The sequence below is a fragment of the Symphalangus syndactylus genome, chromosome 18 (genome assembly GCF_028878055.3).
Source record: "Symphalangus syndactylus isolate Jambi chromosome 18, NHGRI_mSymSyn1-v2.1_pri, whole genome shotgun sequence".
Lineage (NCBI taxonomy): Eukaryota > Metazoa > Chordata > Mammalia > Primates > Hylobatidae > Symphalangus > Symphalangus syndactylus.
The window spans coordinates 80,854,412-80,872,347 of NC_072440.2; the positions used below are offsets into that span (position 1 = coordinate 80,854,412).

Consider the following 17,936-nt stretch of genomic DNA (forward strand, 5'->3'; position numbering starts at 1 on the left):
TGACCCCATAAGGAGTTCTGAAGCTGGGATGTCCCTTCAGAACTGTTCCAGGTTGGGGCAAGGGGGCCAGACCTTCATATGCCCTCATTGACCAGTCACTGGGTGAAGCTGCCCCTGGGAATGGGGTGTGACATAAGCAGTGAGGAGGCAGATCTTTGCAGGTAAGGGAAATTTCTGAAGACAGATTGAAGTGGAGCAGCTGGATAAATAAGTCCTTTACCCCTGATAGGGGACCTGGGGAAGTAGCAAGGTATGTATTGCTCTGTGCAAAGCATATTCTGTGCCCCTAAGAAGCTTATTATCTAGATAGGTGGAATTAAACAAGTGTGGAAGTGACAGTGCTATAAGGTGGCATCAGGCAGGTGGCACTTCCAAAGCTCTAGGGGTTTGCAGATGGCAGGGATGGTGGGAGTGGGGTGTCACATTTGCTTGGAGGAGATATTTGCACTGGGTCTTGGAGAATCCTAGCTTGAGGATTTTTGTCATTTTCTAGTCATTAGCCTGCTTGAAACCCTTGGTGCATGAAGAGGACTTCTTTTATACAGACCACTAAAACAGGATTACAGACTAGACATTAAGTAACTCCCCAGGGCTGATGAGTAACATCTGGCCAAATGCTATAGCTCAGAGTTAGTTTTCTTGTTTTCTGTTCATCTCAAGAAGTTCCAGGAAATGTCGCTGAAGAGTTCAAGGCTGTCATTATCTCAGGCCTCAATTCCTGTGGCTCTTGGATGCACCAGGGTATCAAGAGGATAAGCTGCAGCTGCTTGAGGCTGAAAAGGTTACTCTGCGCGCGCAAGAAGCACCAGCTGAGTTCCTTGCAGTGAGTTATATCTTTTCATTCCATTGCATATTCCTGAAGACAAGGCTTTTCTGGAATGAGGAGAATTGCCTTGTATGGCCAAGAAAGCTGTGGAGACATTTAGGAAGCGGAGATGATCCGGAGGGGAATTCCGCATATAAGCAGTGCCCACATGGTGTCAGGTCCAAAAACCTGCCTGACACTCCTCTCTTGCTGCTTTCCTTGCCAGACTAACAGGAACCCCTCTCACTGGGCTTAGGAGGCTCCTGTTAGACTCATATCTGTGACCAGAGTCAGGGCTGCAGCATCTGACCCCATGGTCACACATACAGCCTCTTGGTTCCTCAGATCAGCCAGCTGTTCCATAGCAAAACTCAGCCCTGTAGGATGAAGCAGACATGGATGATGGGAATGGAGAGAGTGTGTGTGAGAGAGGGAGAGACAGAGACAGAGAGAGAGAGAGACTCTGTGTGTGTGTGTGTGTGTGTGTGTATGCATGCACGCACGTGCACGTATGCATGCATTAGTGGCCTAGAGAGGACAGAATGCTCAGTCAGGAGAGGGGTGGTCCTCTGGCATCCTGAGCTGGGCCTGGATGGGCAGGAGAACAGGAGGGGGTGGCCTGTGAGAAAGGAAACCTAGACTGAGGTCAGATTTCACCAATGTTATGATGCCACTAAGCTTGAGATGCTTTCAAAGGTGAACCAAATCCTAGTTCTGGCCTGTGATGGGACTGAGATGCCATAATGGGTCCCCTCCTTTCCATAGTGATCTGGCATTTGCCACTGCCTTAGCTCCTTGTCTTCAAGGTGGTTTAAGAAATGCTATAAAAAAGCACTGGCTGCCAGAAAAGGAAATTTTACAACATAGTGTGATCCTGACACTTTGCAAATGAAGAGAAACATTTGCCATTAGAGTCATGCGTTCAACACACTGGAAGATCTGCTATCAGCCTTGGAGTTCTCAGGTGGTCTGCACTGTAACCAGACTGTCATGCCGCGATATACCCAAACCCACCCCAGTGAGTGCCCCTTGAGTGTCCATAGCCCCTTGTCAGCACTAGATCATGATGGCTGGGAAGCCAGGCAGGAACTTTGGGATAGGCATTTACCTAGGTGGCAGTGGCCACAGTAGGCTGGGGCTGCAGGTTCCCCACAGGTCATCTCCAGGCCCCTGGACACCTTTCAAGTATTCAACACTGTAAGCATTGCTGCACTCAGATCCTTGGCAGGATCCCCCAACTCCACATCTCTTCTAGTCTCTTTTTCCTTTGTACTTTTACAGGGCTTGATTCTTTCCTTCCTTCCCATGTGTAGGATTCTCACCTCTTCCCTGAAGCATGCCTCTTCTAGCACATGGCAACAAAACTCTCTCATGTAGAGTGTTTACATTGTTGGTGAACTTTCCCATCTCCTTGTTGCCTCATATCTCCAAATGTCTGAAGTGACCCCACTTGGGGGAAGAATAAACAGAGGCACAGAGAGGCCCCATGGCTTGTTCTGATGGAGGAACTCAGGTCACCAGATGCCCACTCACCTGCTCCCACCAGACTCTCTCTGTGGAGTTGGTGTTTTTCTGTGCTGACCTGCCCTCAGGCCACGGCTGCCACCACTACACTTCAGTGATGTGCCCTGGGGTGGGGAAGGGTACCCTACACTTCATGAAATTCTAAGGGAAGGACATAGAACTGCTACTGCTGACATGTCCTTATTTTATAGCCTCAACTGTCTAACATGCACATATTCATCCCAATTAATTATTAGGAAGGGATTCTTGCTTTGAAAATTCCCCCGCAGCATTCTTTCTGAGAAACGCTGTCATGTCCTCTCCTATCTTCAATTATCTTGCAAAAACCACCTCTGTGTAGTGTCTCAACCTGACCCAAACACACATAGAGATGCACAAACACACACACACACACACACACCCTCCATGAAGCCTCTCCTGCTGCAGCCCAGGTCCCCTCTGTGCAGTCTGTACATTAGGTGAGCAAACACAAAGTGGCGGATGGTTGCTACCAGTGTTGCCATTGTTTCTCCAACCTCACAAACAAGACTTCCAGCTTCTTGAGCAAATATAGGAAGCTGCGAAGCCAGAGAACTGCTGTTACACCTGTATAGCTGCTGGGTCCACCTCTGGCATGATCTGCTACAGCACAATCTCCCACAAGTATATCTGGTTGGCGGGACCTAAAATCACATCCTGAACCTGGCTGCAAGGGAGTCTGGGAATTGTAGTTTTACTCTTTCCAACCTGGATACCTCCCTGTGTAACCCTAGGGAGACAAATACCCAGTCAATCCCTAGTACCTACATTCCTGCAGAGAGAAGGCAAGTCCTGTTCGCATTTGACACTGTAAGTGGAAAGTTCTCCAACTTAAAAAGTCACATTGAAGAGCGGGACTAGGATATCGCAGAATACAACTCAGACACTGAAGGGCTTCATGTGAATCACCCATCCCTTCAGCTTCCAGTGACCTCAGTTCTTTTTTTTCTTTCTTTTTTTTTTTTTTTTTGAGACAGAGTTTAACTCTGTCACCCAGGCTGGAGTGCAGTGGTGCAATCTCGCCTCACTGCAGCCTCCACCTCCCAGGTTCAAGCGATTATTCTGCCTCAGCCTCACAAGGAGCTGGAACTACAGGCACGCACCACCGTGCCCGGCTAATTTTTGTATTTTTAGTAGAGACGGGGTTTCACCATATTGGCCAGGCTGGTCTTGAACTCCTGACCTCATGATCCACCCACCTCGGCCTCCCAAAGTGCTGGGATTACAGGCGCGAGCCATTGCACCTGGCCAACCTCAGTTCTTAAGAAGGCAGGAACTTGGTTTCAAAGGAACTTTCTTTTCTTTTCACTTGCTCCATGGGCTAAACTATTGAAAGATTTACCAGGTCTGCGGGTCATGATGGTATAGGTTATGTCAGGTAACAGCCCCATGACTATCATTGGTTTAACAGTAAAATGATGGAGTTTATGTCTTATTCATGGCATCTGTCCAGCGTAGATCGGGAAGGGGTTTTAGCATGACCCAGGACTTAGGCTCCATTTTCACACTCACTCCCACACACATTCCTGGAGAGGCAGGAAAAGTACAATGTGGCAAATTGCACATTTGTGTCTGCAAGGAAGAGACACGTTGCTTACACACCTACTTCATGAGCCAAAGCAAGTCACACAGCTCACTTATTTCAAAGGGAGAAAACCAAAGTCCTCCCATGAGCCAGAGGACGGGAGAACCGACCAGTGGTAAACAGCACTAATGAGGAGTCAGTGCCCGTGATGTGCCCGCAGTGTCCTCATCACTTGGCCGGGATAACTGACATTCTTCCATCGCCATTTTTCTTTCCCTCCAGGCACTTAACATTTCAACTTTAAAGATACTGATACAATTTTCACTTGAAAATGGCCTATGAAAAAACAGCACAGTCCCCAGAGGCAAAATTCTAATGATGCTTTTCCACAAATACTTCAGTGGTTCTCAGTCTGTCATGATTTAGTGGGCTGAGAATGCTCTGTGTTGTGTTTTATGTAAAAATTCTGCCTGTCTTCCTTGGATTAGGAAGGAAGAAAACAGGCCCAAGAGGTTGGCCCTAGGTGGTTTCTCAGTTCCAGTGCCCACCCTGCTACAGGCTTTCTCTGACCACCTTCTCCCCACTTTGAAGCCATTTCTGACTTTCTTGAGCACCCCCCTTTCATGTTCCCTCACCATATTATCAGTGTTTGCATAAATGCCTCATCCCCTCTACCAGGCTGTGAGCTCTTTGATCCATATAGAATTGTCTCTACGCTCAGGTAGACTTTTTAAAGTGTTTTCGAATGACTCAAGGAATGAATCTCTATATTCTCCCTCAGGATGTTTTCTGTAAGAGGTGCTCAGCATCTTTTGAATGTAAAAAAGATCGATGGATGAATGGATGGAGAAATTAAATAAAGGATTGAGGATGTATAGACTCCAGACAGCGTCGCATAGGAAGAATAAACAAGCCTATTCTCTTCAGGTCATTCAGCAGATTCTGATGAGTTAACCCATAAATACAGATTTTGGAACCAAATGGAAGTGGGGATGACTCAGGGCAACCTCTCATCACTCTGCACACCTAGGCGCATGCCCTGCTATGGTTCAGTGGTGTCATCTGGAAATATTCATGTAAATGAGCACCCCAGTTTTCTAAGAGGTGTTTTTTTCCCCCTCTCTTCTTTTTTCCATTTCCTGGATTCCCAACTTCCTAGGTAGCCCTTTAGAAATGCAAATATAGGCCTGGCACAGTGGCTCTCGCCTATGCCCGTAATCCCAGCACTTTGGGAGGCCGACGTGGACAGATCACTTGAGGTCAGGAATTCAAGACCAGCCTGGCCAACATGGTGAAACCCTGTTTTCACTAAAAGTTAAAAAAAAAAAAAAAAAAAAAAATTAGCCAGGTGTGGTGGTGGGTACCTGTAGTCCCAGCTACTCAGGAGGCTGAGGCACAAGAATGGCTTGAACCTGAGAGGCAGAGGTGGCAGTGAGCCGAGATCACGCCACTGCACTCCACCCTGTGCAACAGAGTGAGACTCCGTCTCAAAAAAAGGGAAATGCAAATATAAGCGTTCATCTCCCCTTCACTAGACATTCCCTACAGGTCAAGTTCATCTCTCTGCTCCAAAATAGTCCTCCAGAATTGACTGCCAATTTGCAGACCAAAACATGCCCTCCTTAAGCTTTCACCTCCAGGGGTTGCCTTGGAACTCCCACCCTCCAGGGGCTGCCTCGGGACTTTCATTCACTAGGAGGGTATATCTAAAGTATGCCTACTTGGCCACTTTTAGTAAAAGGCAAAAGATTTGTTCGATCTGAAGAGAAACCAGTTGGCCACTTTTAAAATTTATTTTTGCCCAGGAAGGCCCGACTCAACTGTCCAGTAGATAAGGCACCATGCTATCAGGCGGACCCTTGCTCACTTGCTCCCTTGCCTTATAGAAGTGCCTGCTTTCTGCTCCAAAGGGGAAGCGGCACATTGAAAGGCAGGACGTTGTGTGCCCCTCCTCCAAGCTAGCTTTGGAATACATTCACTTTATTGGTATCAGACTTCACTCTTATCCATGGGACTTTGCATACATTCAGCAACTAACCCGCATTTTGGTTACATTCATGTCACGCTTTGGTCATGATTTAGCTCTTTGGTACCAGGGGCAAGCTTTGCTTGGTCAGTAGTATAGGGTGTTGCTGTGTTTATTGGATAGATTCCATGGCCCAGACTGAGTAATGTGGGGGCAAGGAACAACAGGACAAGTGCTCTAGAAATTCTTGTCTGTGGGTCTGACATGACATGTCTCTGCTTTCCCTATTAAATGTTTCCTGGGCTGAGGCATGAGATCTCCCAGGCCCCTGAAGCCTAGAAGGGGTCAGAAAACCAAGGCAGCAAGGCTAGAGGGCACTGCCAGGGAAAGTGACCCACATCTGTCCCCTCAAACATCAGTTCCTCTTTCCAGGGAGATGGGAGCTGTGCAAACATGGAATTCCCACACCTCACAGGTCTCTCTTGGGTGGAGACTTCAAGAAGAAGAGAGGGAAGAGAGGCAGGGTATGTAGAAGGGCAGGAAAGTGGCATGGGTGTCCAGTGGCAGTGAAGAAAGTGGATAACAGACATCTCCCTTTCCTATAAAAAGACAGGAACTTCACCTACCTCTGCTATTTCCTTCCCATTTCTCCTTCAGCTCAAAGAAAGGTGTGGAGCTGAGAAATGGTCCCTAACCTGCACTCGGCACTCAAGGGTTTTCTCCAGAGCAGGTGAGACCTCTTTGCCTGGCCTTTGTCTGCCCTTCATTTCATGTGAAAGAGAAATGTTATTTTCAGAAGGAAGCCTAGGGGCTTGGGGAACATCTTCACTCCAGAGGAGCAGGGAGCAGTGGCTCCACCAGCTGTGCCGGGGTTGGTCACTGAGCCTAGACAAACTCCAGCCCACTGGGAAGCTGGTTGTGGATGCTGGCCATTGGGTGGCCCCAGTGAGCCCTTTCCAGCCAAAGACTCCACCAGGAACCCCAAGTAAGAACCCAGCCTTTCTCCCTCAGCCTTCATTGAAAGATGCTCTGTGGCCAGGCAGGTACCAAAGAATAAATGTACTGTATTAACATGAAGACTAATAACAAATGCACTACAGTAGTAAGCACGTCATAGATACATAGAATATTCTCTATATAGTCTGAATATGGATATAAAATAAGTTATGCTCATTTTGTTTTCCATCACAGTAGGAGCATAGCATACAAAGTGACTGGTTCAGTAGCCATGAAGCAAGCCAGGGAGAGACCATAGAAGAGAATGTAGGGCATTGAGTACAGTGGGGATTTGCCAAGGACACTGCAGAGTCCCTGGGGACCCTCTGGGGAACAAAGCCCCAGACCTCTCAAGTTAGCCTTCTGAGAATTAGCATGAGGTCCCACTTGACAAGAGACAGTGGCTGCATCTGAGCTGGGATGATTCAGGCAACTGGGTGGGAGGCAGAGCAGGGACAGGCACGAACAGCATCCAGCAGGCTAGCCCACTCTCCTGCTGGTGCTGTTGGATGTCTATGATGCTGGGAATATGGGGCGCAGAGCCAGAAGGCACGGTTTGCTTCTGTGACATGACAGATGGCCAGACTGATGGCCCACCAAATCCTGGCCGGCCCTACTCCCTTGCCAGCCTGTCCTGGGAGGCCGCAGGTGGCCTGCATACTTTGCTTATTCTCCATAGTTTGTCATTGGGTATCAATGCTGGGATCCTGCACACATCATAGCACAGACAAGCGTGTGAGGGTCTGAGGCCCTGGCTTTGAATCTTCTCTCCATCACGTGACTTCTGTGAGTTTCAGAAGGTCGCCTAAACCCTTCTGAGGCTACTCAGCCTCCTCATCTGCAAAATGGGAAGGCTAATGCACACTTCCCTGGGGCATCAGTGAGGGCCACATAGAATAATGTATATAAAGTGCCTAACATAGCTCCTGGCACGCAGGAGGGGCTGGGTAAATGTGAGTCAAGTATGAACAACTAAACATCACAGGCCAGGTGTAAAGAACATCTAACAAAATCTATGGACTAAAACCACCTTGACTGGTTTTCAGTAGACTACAGGACAATTTCCTCACTCTATCAATTTTTTTCTCTTCTCTCTCCCGCTCTGGGATTCTTTAAAATGAAATACTGGCAGAGTTCAAAGCAAGGTTTGCCGAAGAAGACAGAGGCTTAGATTAGGAGAGAACAGAGCTCCTGGGCCAATGTCTCTAGAAGACGCTTCCTTTCTCACCTCTCCTCCCTGCAGCTGCAACCCCCGCCCTCAGATCTCCTAGCTCCTGAATGGATTTCTTATTAGGAAGCCAAAGCAGGTAGGGGAAGCACAGAAAAAGAAGTGAATTGTCTACTAAATGAAAAGTCTTTTCCATCTGCTCAGAGCCCGGGTGTGGAGGCACTGGGGAATCTGGAGGTGGGTTGGCCATCTGTGCCAGCAAGTGAATTGCCTCAGGTCTTGTCTCTGGGGAGTGGCCGAGGAGAGGGGAAGAGGGATTAGGCTTAGACTCTGGGGCCTGGGAGTGCTTTTGTCCTTCTACTAATCCCGAGAACTTGAAGGTGTCCCCAAACAAGTATCAGCTGCAAACGTGGGCATCATGGTCCTCTCTCACCTACAGAGCAATGTCAAGATCTGCATATGTGTGTGTGCATGTGTGTGTGTGTGTGTGTGTGTGTGTAGTCACCGCTCCCATCTCCTCCTCTAACACTTGCCCATCTGAATGTCCCCCCACCCCATCACTCGGCAACTTTCCTCTTGGAAGGGGGCAGGAGGTGGGCAGGCAGCTCGTTGGGCAGCTCATGCCCCTCCAGCTTGACTTTGATGAGGTGGTTGGCCAGTGCAAACTCCTCGTCGTCCAGCATGCCATCCTTGTCAATGTCGGCCAGCTTCCAGATCTTGCCCAGCACACTGTTGGGCAGCTTGGAGCGCACCATCTCCTTCTTGGCATTAGCGCCTGTGATCTTGCCATCCACCGGCGACAGGGTGTAGAAGATCTCGTCGTACATGGGCTTGTCCCTGGCCACCACCCACTCAGCATCATCGATACCTTCTCCAGCCCCCTCCCCATAGCCATGCCCAAAGGGGCCATGCAGGGTGCCCTCGAACGCTCCGCCCTTCACCATCTGGATGGGCCGCTGTGACTCCTCCTGGCGCACTAGCACCATGAGCTGGGCAATGTCGTGGGCCAGCATGTCGTCCACTACCTCCAGCAGCTTGCTCTTCAGCGGCTGGAACTTGCTAAAGTCCTGGGCCTGCAGCTGGTCCTGGGAAGAGGAGGAGAGAAGATAAAGATAGGATACAATGAAAGGAGAGCCCTCCATTTGTCACGTGCCTCCTATGAATACCAGAATGTTCACAGCTGATCCCTTTCTACAATGAAAGACATGTGACCTAGAGGCTCAGCTGATGGACATCACGTGGTAAACGAAGGTATGAGAGAGGAGGGGAATAAAGGCCCACTGGGCTGATGATGGGATTTTTCAGGAGGGAGTAGAAGAGTTGTAAGGGCTGGGGAAGAAAGGGAAATTTAACAAGTATTGGCATGATCTATTTATTTCAATCCCCTTTAATGTCATTCCAGAGAGGAAATCATTATATTTCTCTTTAAGTCAGTTTTGGCTATTGAATCATGTCTCTTGAATGCTGTACCTCTAAGACTGGGTCATGTGGGCCCCCACTTTAGTAAGGGTTATACTGTACTTGCAAATCACCGCAAGTGCCTTCACTACATTACCTCGTTCACTCCCCCAGAACCCGTCTGAGGTAGGAAAATCACATTCTATCCCTACTTAGTGAAAACAAAAACAAAAACAAAACAGGGCACTGGGTACTAAAACCAAATCACAACAGAAGCCAAAGGTCATCCCCAAATTATGGTTCTTAATCAGGATGCTCATCGGAGTCACCTGAAGAGAGTTTTCAAAATACAGTCACGCGCTGCATTACAATGTTTCAGTCAATGAGGGACCACACATATGACGAGGGTCCCAGAAGATCATAAGGGAGCTGGGAAATTCCTGTTGCCTAGTGACACTGTAGCTACTGTACATAACACAACGCATTATGTGTTTGTGGTGATGCTGGTGTAAACAAACCTACCATGCTGCCAGTGGTATAAAAATCTAGCACACACATTTACATAGAGTACATAATACCGGATAATGATAACGACTATGTTACTGGTTTATGTAAATATTTACTATACTGTACTTTTTATTGTTATTTTAGAGTGTATTCTTTCTACTTATTTAAAAAAATGTTAACAGGCCGGGGGTGGTGGCTCACGCTTGTAATCGCAGCACTTTGGGAGGCCGAGGCGGGCGGATCACGAGGTCAGGAGATCAAGACCACGGTGAAACCCCGTCTCTACTAAAAATACAAAAAATTAGCTGGGCGTGGTGGCGGGCGCCTGTAGTCCCAGCTACTCGGAGAGGCTGAGGCAGGAGAATGGCATGAACCCGGGAGGCGGAGCTTGCAGTGAGCCGAGATTGCGCCACTGCACTCCAGCCTGGGCGACAGAGCGAGACTCCGTCTCAAAAGAAAAAAAAAAAAAAATGTTAACAGTGAAACAACCTCAGGCAGGCTCTTCAGGACGAATTCCAGAAGAAGGCATTGTTATTATAGGAGATAACACCTCCATGTGTGTTACTGTCTCTGAGGACCTTCCAGTGGGACAAGATGTGGAGGTGAAGACAGTGAAACTGATGATGCTGACCCTGTGTAGGCCTAGACTAGCATGGGTGTTTGTGTCTTAGTTTTTAGCACACACAAAAATAAAAAAGTAAAAAATAAAATTTTTTAAATAGAAAAAACTTATAGAATAAGGGTATAAAGAAAATATTTGTGTATAGATATACAATGTCTGTTTTAAGCTAATTGTTACTACAAGAGTCAAAAAGTTTGTAGGCTGGGCACAGTGGCTCATGCCTGTAATCCCAGCACTTTGGGAGGCTGAGGCGGGCGGATCACGAGGTCAAGAGATCGAGACCATCCTGGCCAACATGGTGAAAACCCCATCTCTACTAAAAATACAAAAACAATTTAGCTGGGTCCCAGCTACTCGGGAGGCTGAGGAGAATCGCTTGAACCTGGAGGTGGAGGTTGCAGTGAGCCGAGATTGTGCCACTGCATTCTAGCCTGGTGACAGAGTGAGATTCCGTATCAAAAAAACAAACAAAAAAAGTCTGTAAAGTAGAAATGTTAATTTATTATTGAAGAAAGAAAATGTTTCTAAAAATAAATGTAGTGTAGCCTAAGTGTACAGTGCTTCTAAAGTCTACAGCAGTGTACAGTGATGTCCTAGGCCTTCACACTCACTCACCACTCACTCACTGGCCCACCCAAAGCAACTTCCAATTCTGCAAGCTCCATTCATGGTAAGTGCCTGGTACAAGTGTACCATTGTTTATCTTTTATGCAATATTTTTACTGTACCATTTCTATGTTTAGATACACAAACACATTGTGTTACAATTGCCCACAATCTTCAGTATAGTCACATGCTAGGTTTGTGGCTTAGAAGCAATAGGTCATCATACCATATAGCCCAGGTGTGTGGTAGGCCCTACCATGCAGGTTTGTGTATATACATTCTATGGTGTTCACACACAACGACAAAATCACCTAACAATGCATTACTGAGGACGTGTCCCTGTCATTAGCAAGGCATGACTGCCCCCGAGGGTTTGACACAGTAGGCACAGGCAGGCAGGTGGGCATGCCGATTTTGAAAGAGCTCCCCTTGCCTTCACATGACAACCCGCACCACACCAAAAAAGAAGTATCTTCCACTTTGCAGGTTTCTGCAATTTTGAAAGTTTTCGAGTCTAGAACATCAACTTCTCCATGGCCTCTAGAGGGTGACAAGGTGAGAGCTTTCTGCTCCTACCCTGGCTCTGGCCATGTAACTTTCCAGAGGCTGGGAAGAGGCCAGTACACAGGGTGAAGCACAGCTAGTTTGCGGCAGAAAAATGCAGAAAACACCCACAACTTTCTAGGGCAAGTGTTAGCCTGGGTACTTCTCACCTCCCTCCTAGGGTGGGGCTGAGTCAGGAAGGCCTGAGGGCTGAAGGCCTCCTGGAGGAGGAGCAGACAGGGCCCTGTCTCCTCCTCTTCAGAGCATCACATCCCAAGGTCCTTCCACCTCTCATTCTTCCTGTCTCTCCCAGCCTGCTCACATCTAGGTGTGTTTGGTGGGCTCCCATGCAGGGGTCCCAGTATCAACTAGGGGGCATGGTGGGTGCTCCCATTACCCTACGTGGACACTTGCACAGGTCAGCTGTTTACATTGTGGATTCAGCATATTGAACTGCAGAACAGAATATCGAACTGTCAAACAAATGAGGTGAGAATCTTTGTTTTGAAAGAATTCCTCACATTAAAACTGGGGTCTTAGGGTCCCTTTCAAATGTTATCTTCCCAAATGTTGCTTACAAATCATTAAATTCTTAACAAAAGCAGAGGCGAAGAGCCGAAGTGCTCCAAGTCAAGGACCCGGAAACCCGCAAAACAAACGCAATGCTGGTTAGTGAATGGCTCGTGGTAGGTGGTTATATGAATGCATGGACACATGAACAAATGGACACATGAACAAATTCCAAATACTTGGAATGTGTATTTTTTTCTTTTTCTTTTGCCAGATAGGAAACTAAAAATGCCTATTCGGGACTATAGTGATGTTATGAAAAACCTAGATTTGAACTGAGAAACTGAGTCCCAAGCTAAAGATCAAAACAAGAGCAACAGCATCTATTAAGTGCTTCTGCGGCTGCCATTTTTTGATTTTTCTAATTCCCTAATTTTTTTATTTTTTGAGATGGAGTCTTTCTCTGTCATCCAGGCTGAAGTGCAGTGGCACAATCTTGGCTCACTGCAACCTCTGCCTCCTGGGTTCAAGTGATTCTTGTGCCTCAGCCTCCCGAGTAGCTGGAATTACAGGTGCTTGCCACCATGCCCAGTTAATTTTTTTGTATTTTTAGTAGAAGTTTTGCCATGTTGGTCAGGCTGGTCTCGAACTCCTGGCCTCAGGTGATCTGCCCGCCTCGGCCTCCCAAAGTGCTGGGATTACAGGCGTGAGCCACTGTGCCTAGCCTCTAATTTCCTAATTCTAGAATCATAAGAAGTTGCAAACATTGTACAGTGGGTGGGTGCTTTGTGCTCAGCACCCACCTCCCTCTGCCCACCTACTGATTTGCTACTGTGTACTAAGGGCATAGTCTGTCTGGCTTTGTGCTAAGGGCTTTGCAAAGATTATCTCACTGATGCTCACAACACCTGTATAAGGTGTGATTTTGTAGCTTCAGTTTACACATGAGGAGATGGAGGCTCACAGAGGATCCAGTCAATGTTGTGGTTTCCTGCTTGGACCTTTGGGCACAGCTCCTGGTTTTTCTTCTTGTGGCCTATGTGAATGCTACACTCAGAAAATGCTGAGACCTCTGTTTCTTCTGTAAAAAGGCAGATGAAAAATGCCTCCCTCTGAGGAGTGCTTTGGGGAAAACCATAAGAAACCATGTGTGATGGCCACTGGCCCAAGATAGGCATCTGCAATGTGACCCAAAGATGATGAGTTCCCGTGTGGACTTCTGCCTCCCCGAAGCTCGTGTCCCAAATTGCTCACAAGGGGGACCTCAGATGTAAACTCGAGCACTTTAAGAGCCTGGAGAACCTTGGTCAGGTGACCCATCCCACTGCACCAGAGATGGTGGGGATGTCAAGCCTGTGGTGGCTGTGACTAGGGAAGGTCATTAACTGGAGGTGTCAGCCCCCCAACATCATCTAACACACCTGCACCACTGGGGCGGTGGGCTCCGTGTTTCTCCCCAGGCCCAGACACGGCCCCTGTTGGGCCAGTGATGGCCCAGCTAGGAGTGCAGATCCAGGGCCACCGCCTTGCCTGCAGATTCTGGGCTGGGTTCTCCCTGGGGGGCTCCAAGAGTGGCCTCCTCCATATTCAGGCTGTTCAGCCAGCTCTCGGGACACTGTCCCTTGTCTTAGAGCCCCCAACTCTCGCTACCTGCATCCTCTTCAGATTGGGGAAGTCCCCAGGTGAGATCTGGTGCTCCCGCTCTATCCGGCCATAGATCTCGGCCAGGTTGTTCACCAGCTCCTTCTTCTTGTTGTCCTTCCCGAACACCGAGGGCATCTCCTTCTTCAGAGAGCTGATGATGTAGGCGTGGACCTGACAAACAGGGCCAGAGAGAAGCCTTCACATCAAGACCCTGGACGGTCCCTTCCTTCTAGGATGGCTCTCGCATCATTTCTTCCCCTACATCCCTCCCGTCTCCTCCTGCTCCTACTTTTGAAATGATTTTTACCTCTACCCTCATGCCTCCATGCTGTTTTTCTATGTTACGCGGGCAAGGTGAGGTTGTGGGGAGCTACGGTCAAGGCAGGGTGAGGTGGTCATATTGCTGCTGCTGAAGACAATACCAGCAGCTGACATTTGCTGAGCATCTCTGAAGGTGCCAGACACTGTGATGAGGGCTTTGAGACTCTATTTCACTTTATCCTCCAACAACCCCTTCATTTTACAGATGCAGACAGAGGCACAGAGAGACTAAAGGCCTTGCCAAAGCTGGAATCCCACAGACAGTAAGCAATGGAGTCAGTTCCAATCTGGCCATCTGACCCCAGAGCTTGTAACCATGGCTCCCGCCCTGTCCTGCCCCTTGGTGTCACACACATGATGCACTGGCTGCAGGACACTCTCCAGCCCAGCTGTTGGAGGCAGCAACCCTCAGCTCCTGCAGCTGACCCCAAACTCTCGGCCCCTGCCTAAGCTGCCCACCTCCCAGGAGGCTGCCTCACCTTGGCCAGTCTGGCCCTTTTGATGAGGTCGTTGAGCTTGCGCAGGGCAGCATTTCGGGGCAGACTCTGGATGTCCCTGAATAGGTCCTGTTCCTCAGCCTCAAAGAGCTTCCGGTTGTCAGGGATGAGGAGGGGGTGGGACCAGAAGGAGCCGATGTAGACCCGGATCACCTCTGGGGTGTTCACGATCTTCCCCAAGGACCACATGAGGGCCCCGTACACCCGCATCAGCTGCTGTGTCTCGATCTGGTCAGCTTTGTTCAGCACCACCCGCATCTTGTCCTCGTGGTTCTTGAGGGCTTTGATGACTTCTGAGAACTCATCAGAGATGTCCAGTTTGTGGGCATCGAAGAGCAGAATGATGCGGTCAACCCGCTCGGCAAACCACTCAAGGACAGCTGCAAAGTCATACCCTGCCGGCAGAGGGACAATCAGGGGCTGGGGCCTTTAGGGTATAGGGTAGGGGTTTGGAGAAGCAGTCGGGTGTGATAGAAATAACACAGTCTTGGGAGTCAGATCTAAGTTTAAATCCTGGCTCCTCCACATTTTAACTGTTTGGACTCCAGCAAATTACTTAATGTCTCGTAGAATTTTTTCATCTAAAAATACTATTAAATACTAAAATAATATGAATACCTAATTAATAGAACTATGAAGATTAAATACTCTTAGAATCCAGCACTTAGTAGGTGCTCAGTAAATGCCAGTTACTTTTTTTTTTTTTGAGACGGAGTCTCGCTCTGTCACCCAGGCTGGAGTGTAGTGGCGCCGTCTCTGCTCGCTGCAACCTCTGCCTCCTGGGGTCAAGCGATTTTCCTGCCTCAGCCTCCTGAGTAGCTGGGATTACAGGCATGTGCCACCATGCCCGTCTAATTTTTGTATTTTTAGTAGAGACAGGTTTAACCATGTTAGCCAGGCTGAGTCTTGAACTCCTGATCTCAGGTGATCTGCCTGCCTTGGCCTCCCAAAGTGCTGGGCTTACAGGTGTGAGCCACTGCCCCCAGCCAGCCACTGTGCCTGGCCTAGTAACTCTTATTAACATCATTATTTCCATAAGGCACAGCCACTATCCAGCCCCCCTATCCATGCTTACTGTATTTAGCAGCCTGCTGGAAAAGAAAGTCTGGACACCTAATCTGACACAAAGACTCAGAAATTCTTTCTAAGGTCTGAAAACAATGAAACACTAAAAAGTAGATACTGATGATGGTTCAGACCATGCCTGTCACTGGTCTGGAAGAAATCTGCAATTCTTCTTATAAAAACATCTTGTTCTCACTCAGGCTCTTTCCTTTGTAATCAGCTGCAGCACAAAATTCCCAACTCTTGAAACCACAAGGGGTTTCTTCCTTAGGATGTGACTGGAACTCTGGCCACCCGCACCTTGGTTATCTAGCACTAAGCTGCTTTAGGTCAGACTGGTTACAGGAGCCCCCAAAGAAGTTGTTCTGCTCAATGCCAAGTAGCTGTGGATCCAGTAGGGGCTGAAGCAGGAGGGTAGACTAACAGTCTATACATTCACTGACACCCAGAGCCCCAGTGGGTCTTACCTCTGTGTCTCAGGCTCCTCTTACATAAAATAGGAAGACAAGAGATAAGGAAGTGGGGCTCAGAGAAGTCAAGTGATTTGTTGAAGGGCACACAGCCCATGAGCAGCAGCAGTGGCTTGAGGATGGAGGTGTCAGGCTTTCCCATTCTGAGTCTGAGCAGGGTTCTCAGCATCGCCTCCTGCCACTCCCCCATGGCATACCTCTGGCACCGAGGTAGGAGCCCTTTCTTGGGCACTAAAGTGATCAACCATCCTGGCTCCCCATAGCACAAGGGTTCCAAGGCGACACACACTGGGGACCCAAAGCTCATTGCCACCATCGAATGGGAAACCAAATCATTAGGAAAAAAGCCTGCCCTGCCTCACAGAGGGAGGCTAGAGACCAGGCAAGATCATCAGGCAACTGCCTTGTGAGTGAGTCAGACTTAAGAAGTTCTGATTGTCAGTAACAGGGGTCCTGACTTAGCCTGCATCAGAATCCCCCACAGGGCTTCTTAAAACCCAGATGGTTGGACTCCATCCCCAAAGTTTCTGATTCAGGAGGTCTGGCGCAGAGCATTTCTAACAAGCTCCCAGGGGATTCTGATGCTGTTGGTCCAAGGGCCACACTCTGAATACCACTGGCCCATAAAAACAACAATAGCATTCAAAAGGTGTTCAGCACTGACCTAAGTACTTTATAATCATTAATTCCTTTAATCCTCACCATGACTCTATGTAGGGTCATTAGACACTAATATCAGCCCCACTTCTCTGAGGAGTAACCAGAGATACAAACAGATAAAGGAACTTGTCTAAGGTCACCCAGCTGGTAAGCAATGGGCTGGGACTCAAGTCCAGGAAGGTGGCCCTAGAGTCAGTGCTATGAACCACTGCACTGTGTTGGCTTTCACTTTCAAAGGCTGTCATTTCAGACTAAGTAGCAGGCATCGATGGGGTGGGGGATGAGGATGAATGGAGCCAATGGAGCTAGGTTAAAAAAGCCTTTCCCCCACCCTGTGGCATCTAGTGAACACCCAGTGGGGTACATATTTAGGACATATGGAAGCACTGCCACAGGGGGTAGGGGGATGGGATCAGCACGGTCAGGAAAACTTGCTGCCCTAAAGCTTCCTGGAGGACCCCTGTAATGTTTCTCTGATGGCTGTAAGAGAATTCTAACAAACAAACGAAGGTCAAACCCTCCTTTGGTTACCCAGATACCAGTACTACTCCATTTTCAACTTCTCCGTCTTTGGTAAATGAAGTGCTTCCAAGCATTCCCATTCCCATGTGATTTTCTCCAAGATCTGTCAGCTGCTCAATTAATATACAGCTCAACTAACACATGAGTCTTCTCCCCCTGCTCCTGTGGCGTAGATCCATGAGGCTACAAGGAGCTTAGCAGTCAATGGTCCAACTTCCTGATTTACAGATAGGGAAACTGAGGCTCAGGAAGGGGCAGAGCTGGCCCAGTATCTCCAGGTACCATCCTGAGGATAGTCCCCGATTGGTGCGTCATTGAGGGCCTGGTGTGAACTAGATTTTGCCTTCTCTTTCGAAGACAGGTGCCCTGTCTCGGCTCAGAGACAAGGCCCAGGAAAGTGCTTCAGAGGCTGCTCTGCCCAGTGGGCAGGGGCATCATCAACCCTCCCTCGGAGATGTTCATGCAAACTCTATGAGTTAAGTGACTCAGCCAATACCACCCATGAGACAGGACCCCTAGCCTCCAACTCCAAGTTCAGTGCTTGCTGCAGACGGTAAGATGTTCATGTC

General features: G+C 48.5%; 1 protein-coding gene across 2 annotated transcripts in view; it reads right to left on the minus strand.

Annotated features, from left to right (window-relative positions):
• Window positions 1–6,882: 6,882 nt before the first annotated feature.
• EHD3 (EH domain containing 3) overlaps window positions 6,883–17,936 on the minus strand; it is a 34,747-nt gene continuing 23,693 nt past the window's right edge. For both annotated transcript variants that reach the window (XM_055251962.2, XM_063622743.1), the window contains 3 exons: window positions 14,633–15,045; window positions 13,839–14,003; window positions 6,883–9,087 (listed from right to left, as the gene is read on the minus strand). In XM_055251962.2, coding sequence (XP_055107937.1) covers window positions 8,560–9,087; window positions 13,839–14,003; window positions 14,633–15,045 — 1,106 coding nt within the window. In that variant the 3' untranslated portion in view covers window positions 6,883–8,559. The remainder of the gene's footprint in view (window positions 9,088–13,838; window positions 14,004–14,632; window positions 15,046–17,936) is intronic.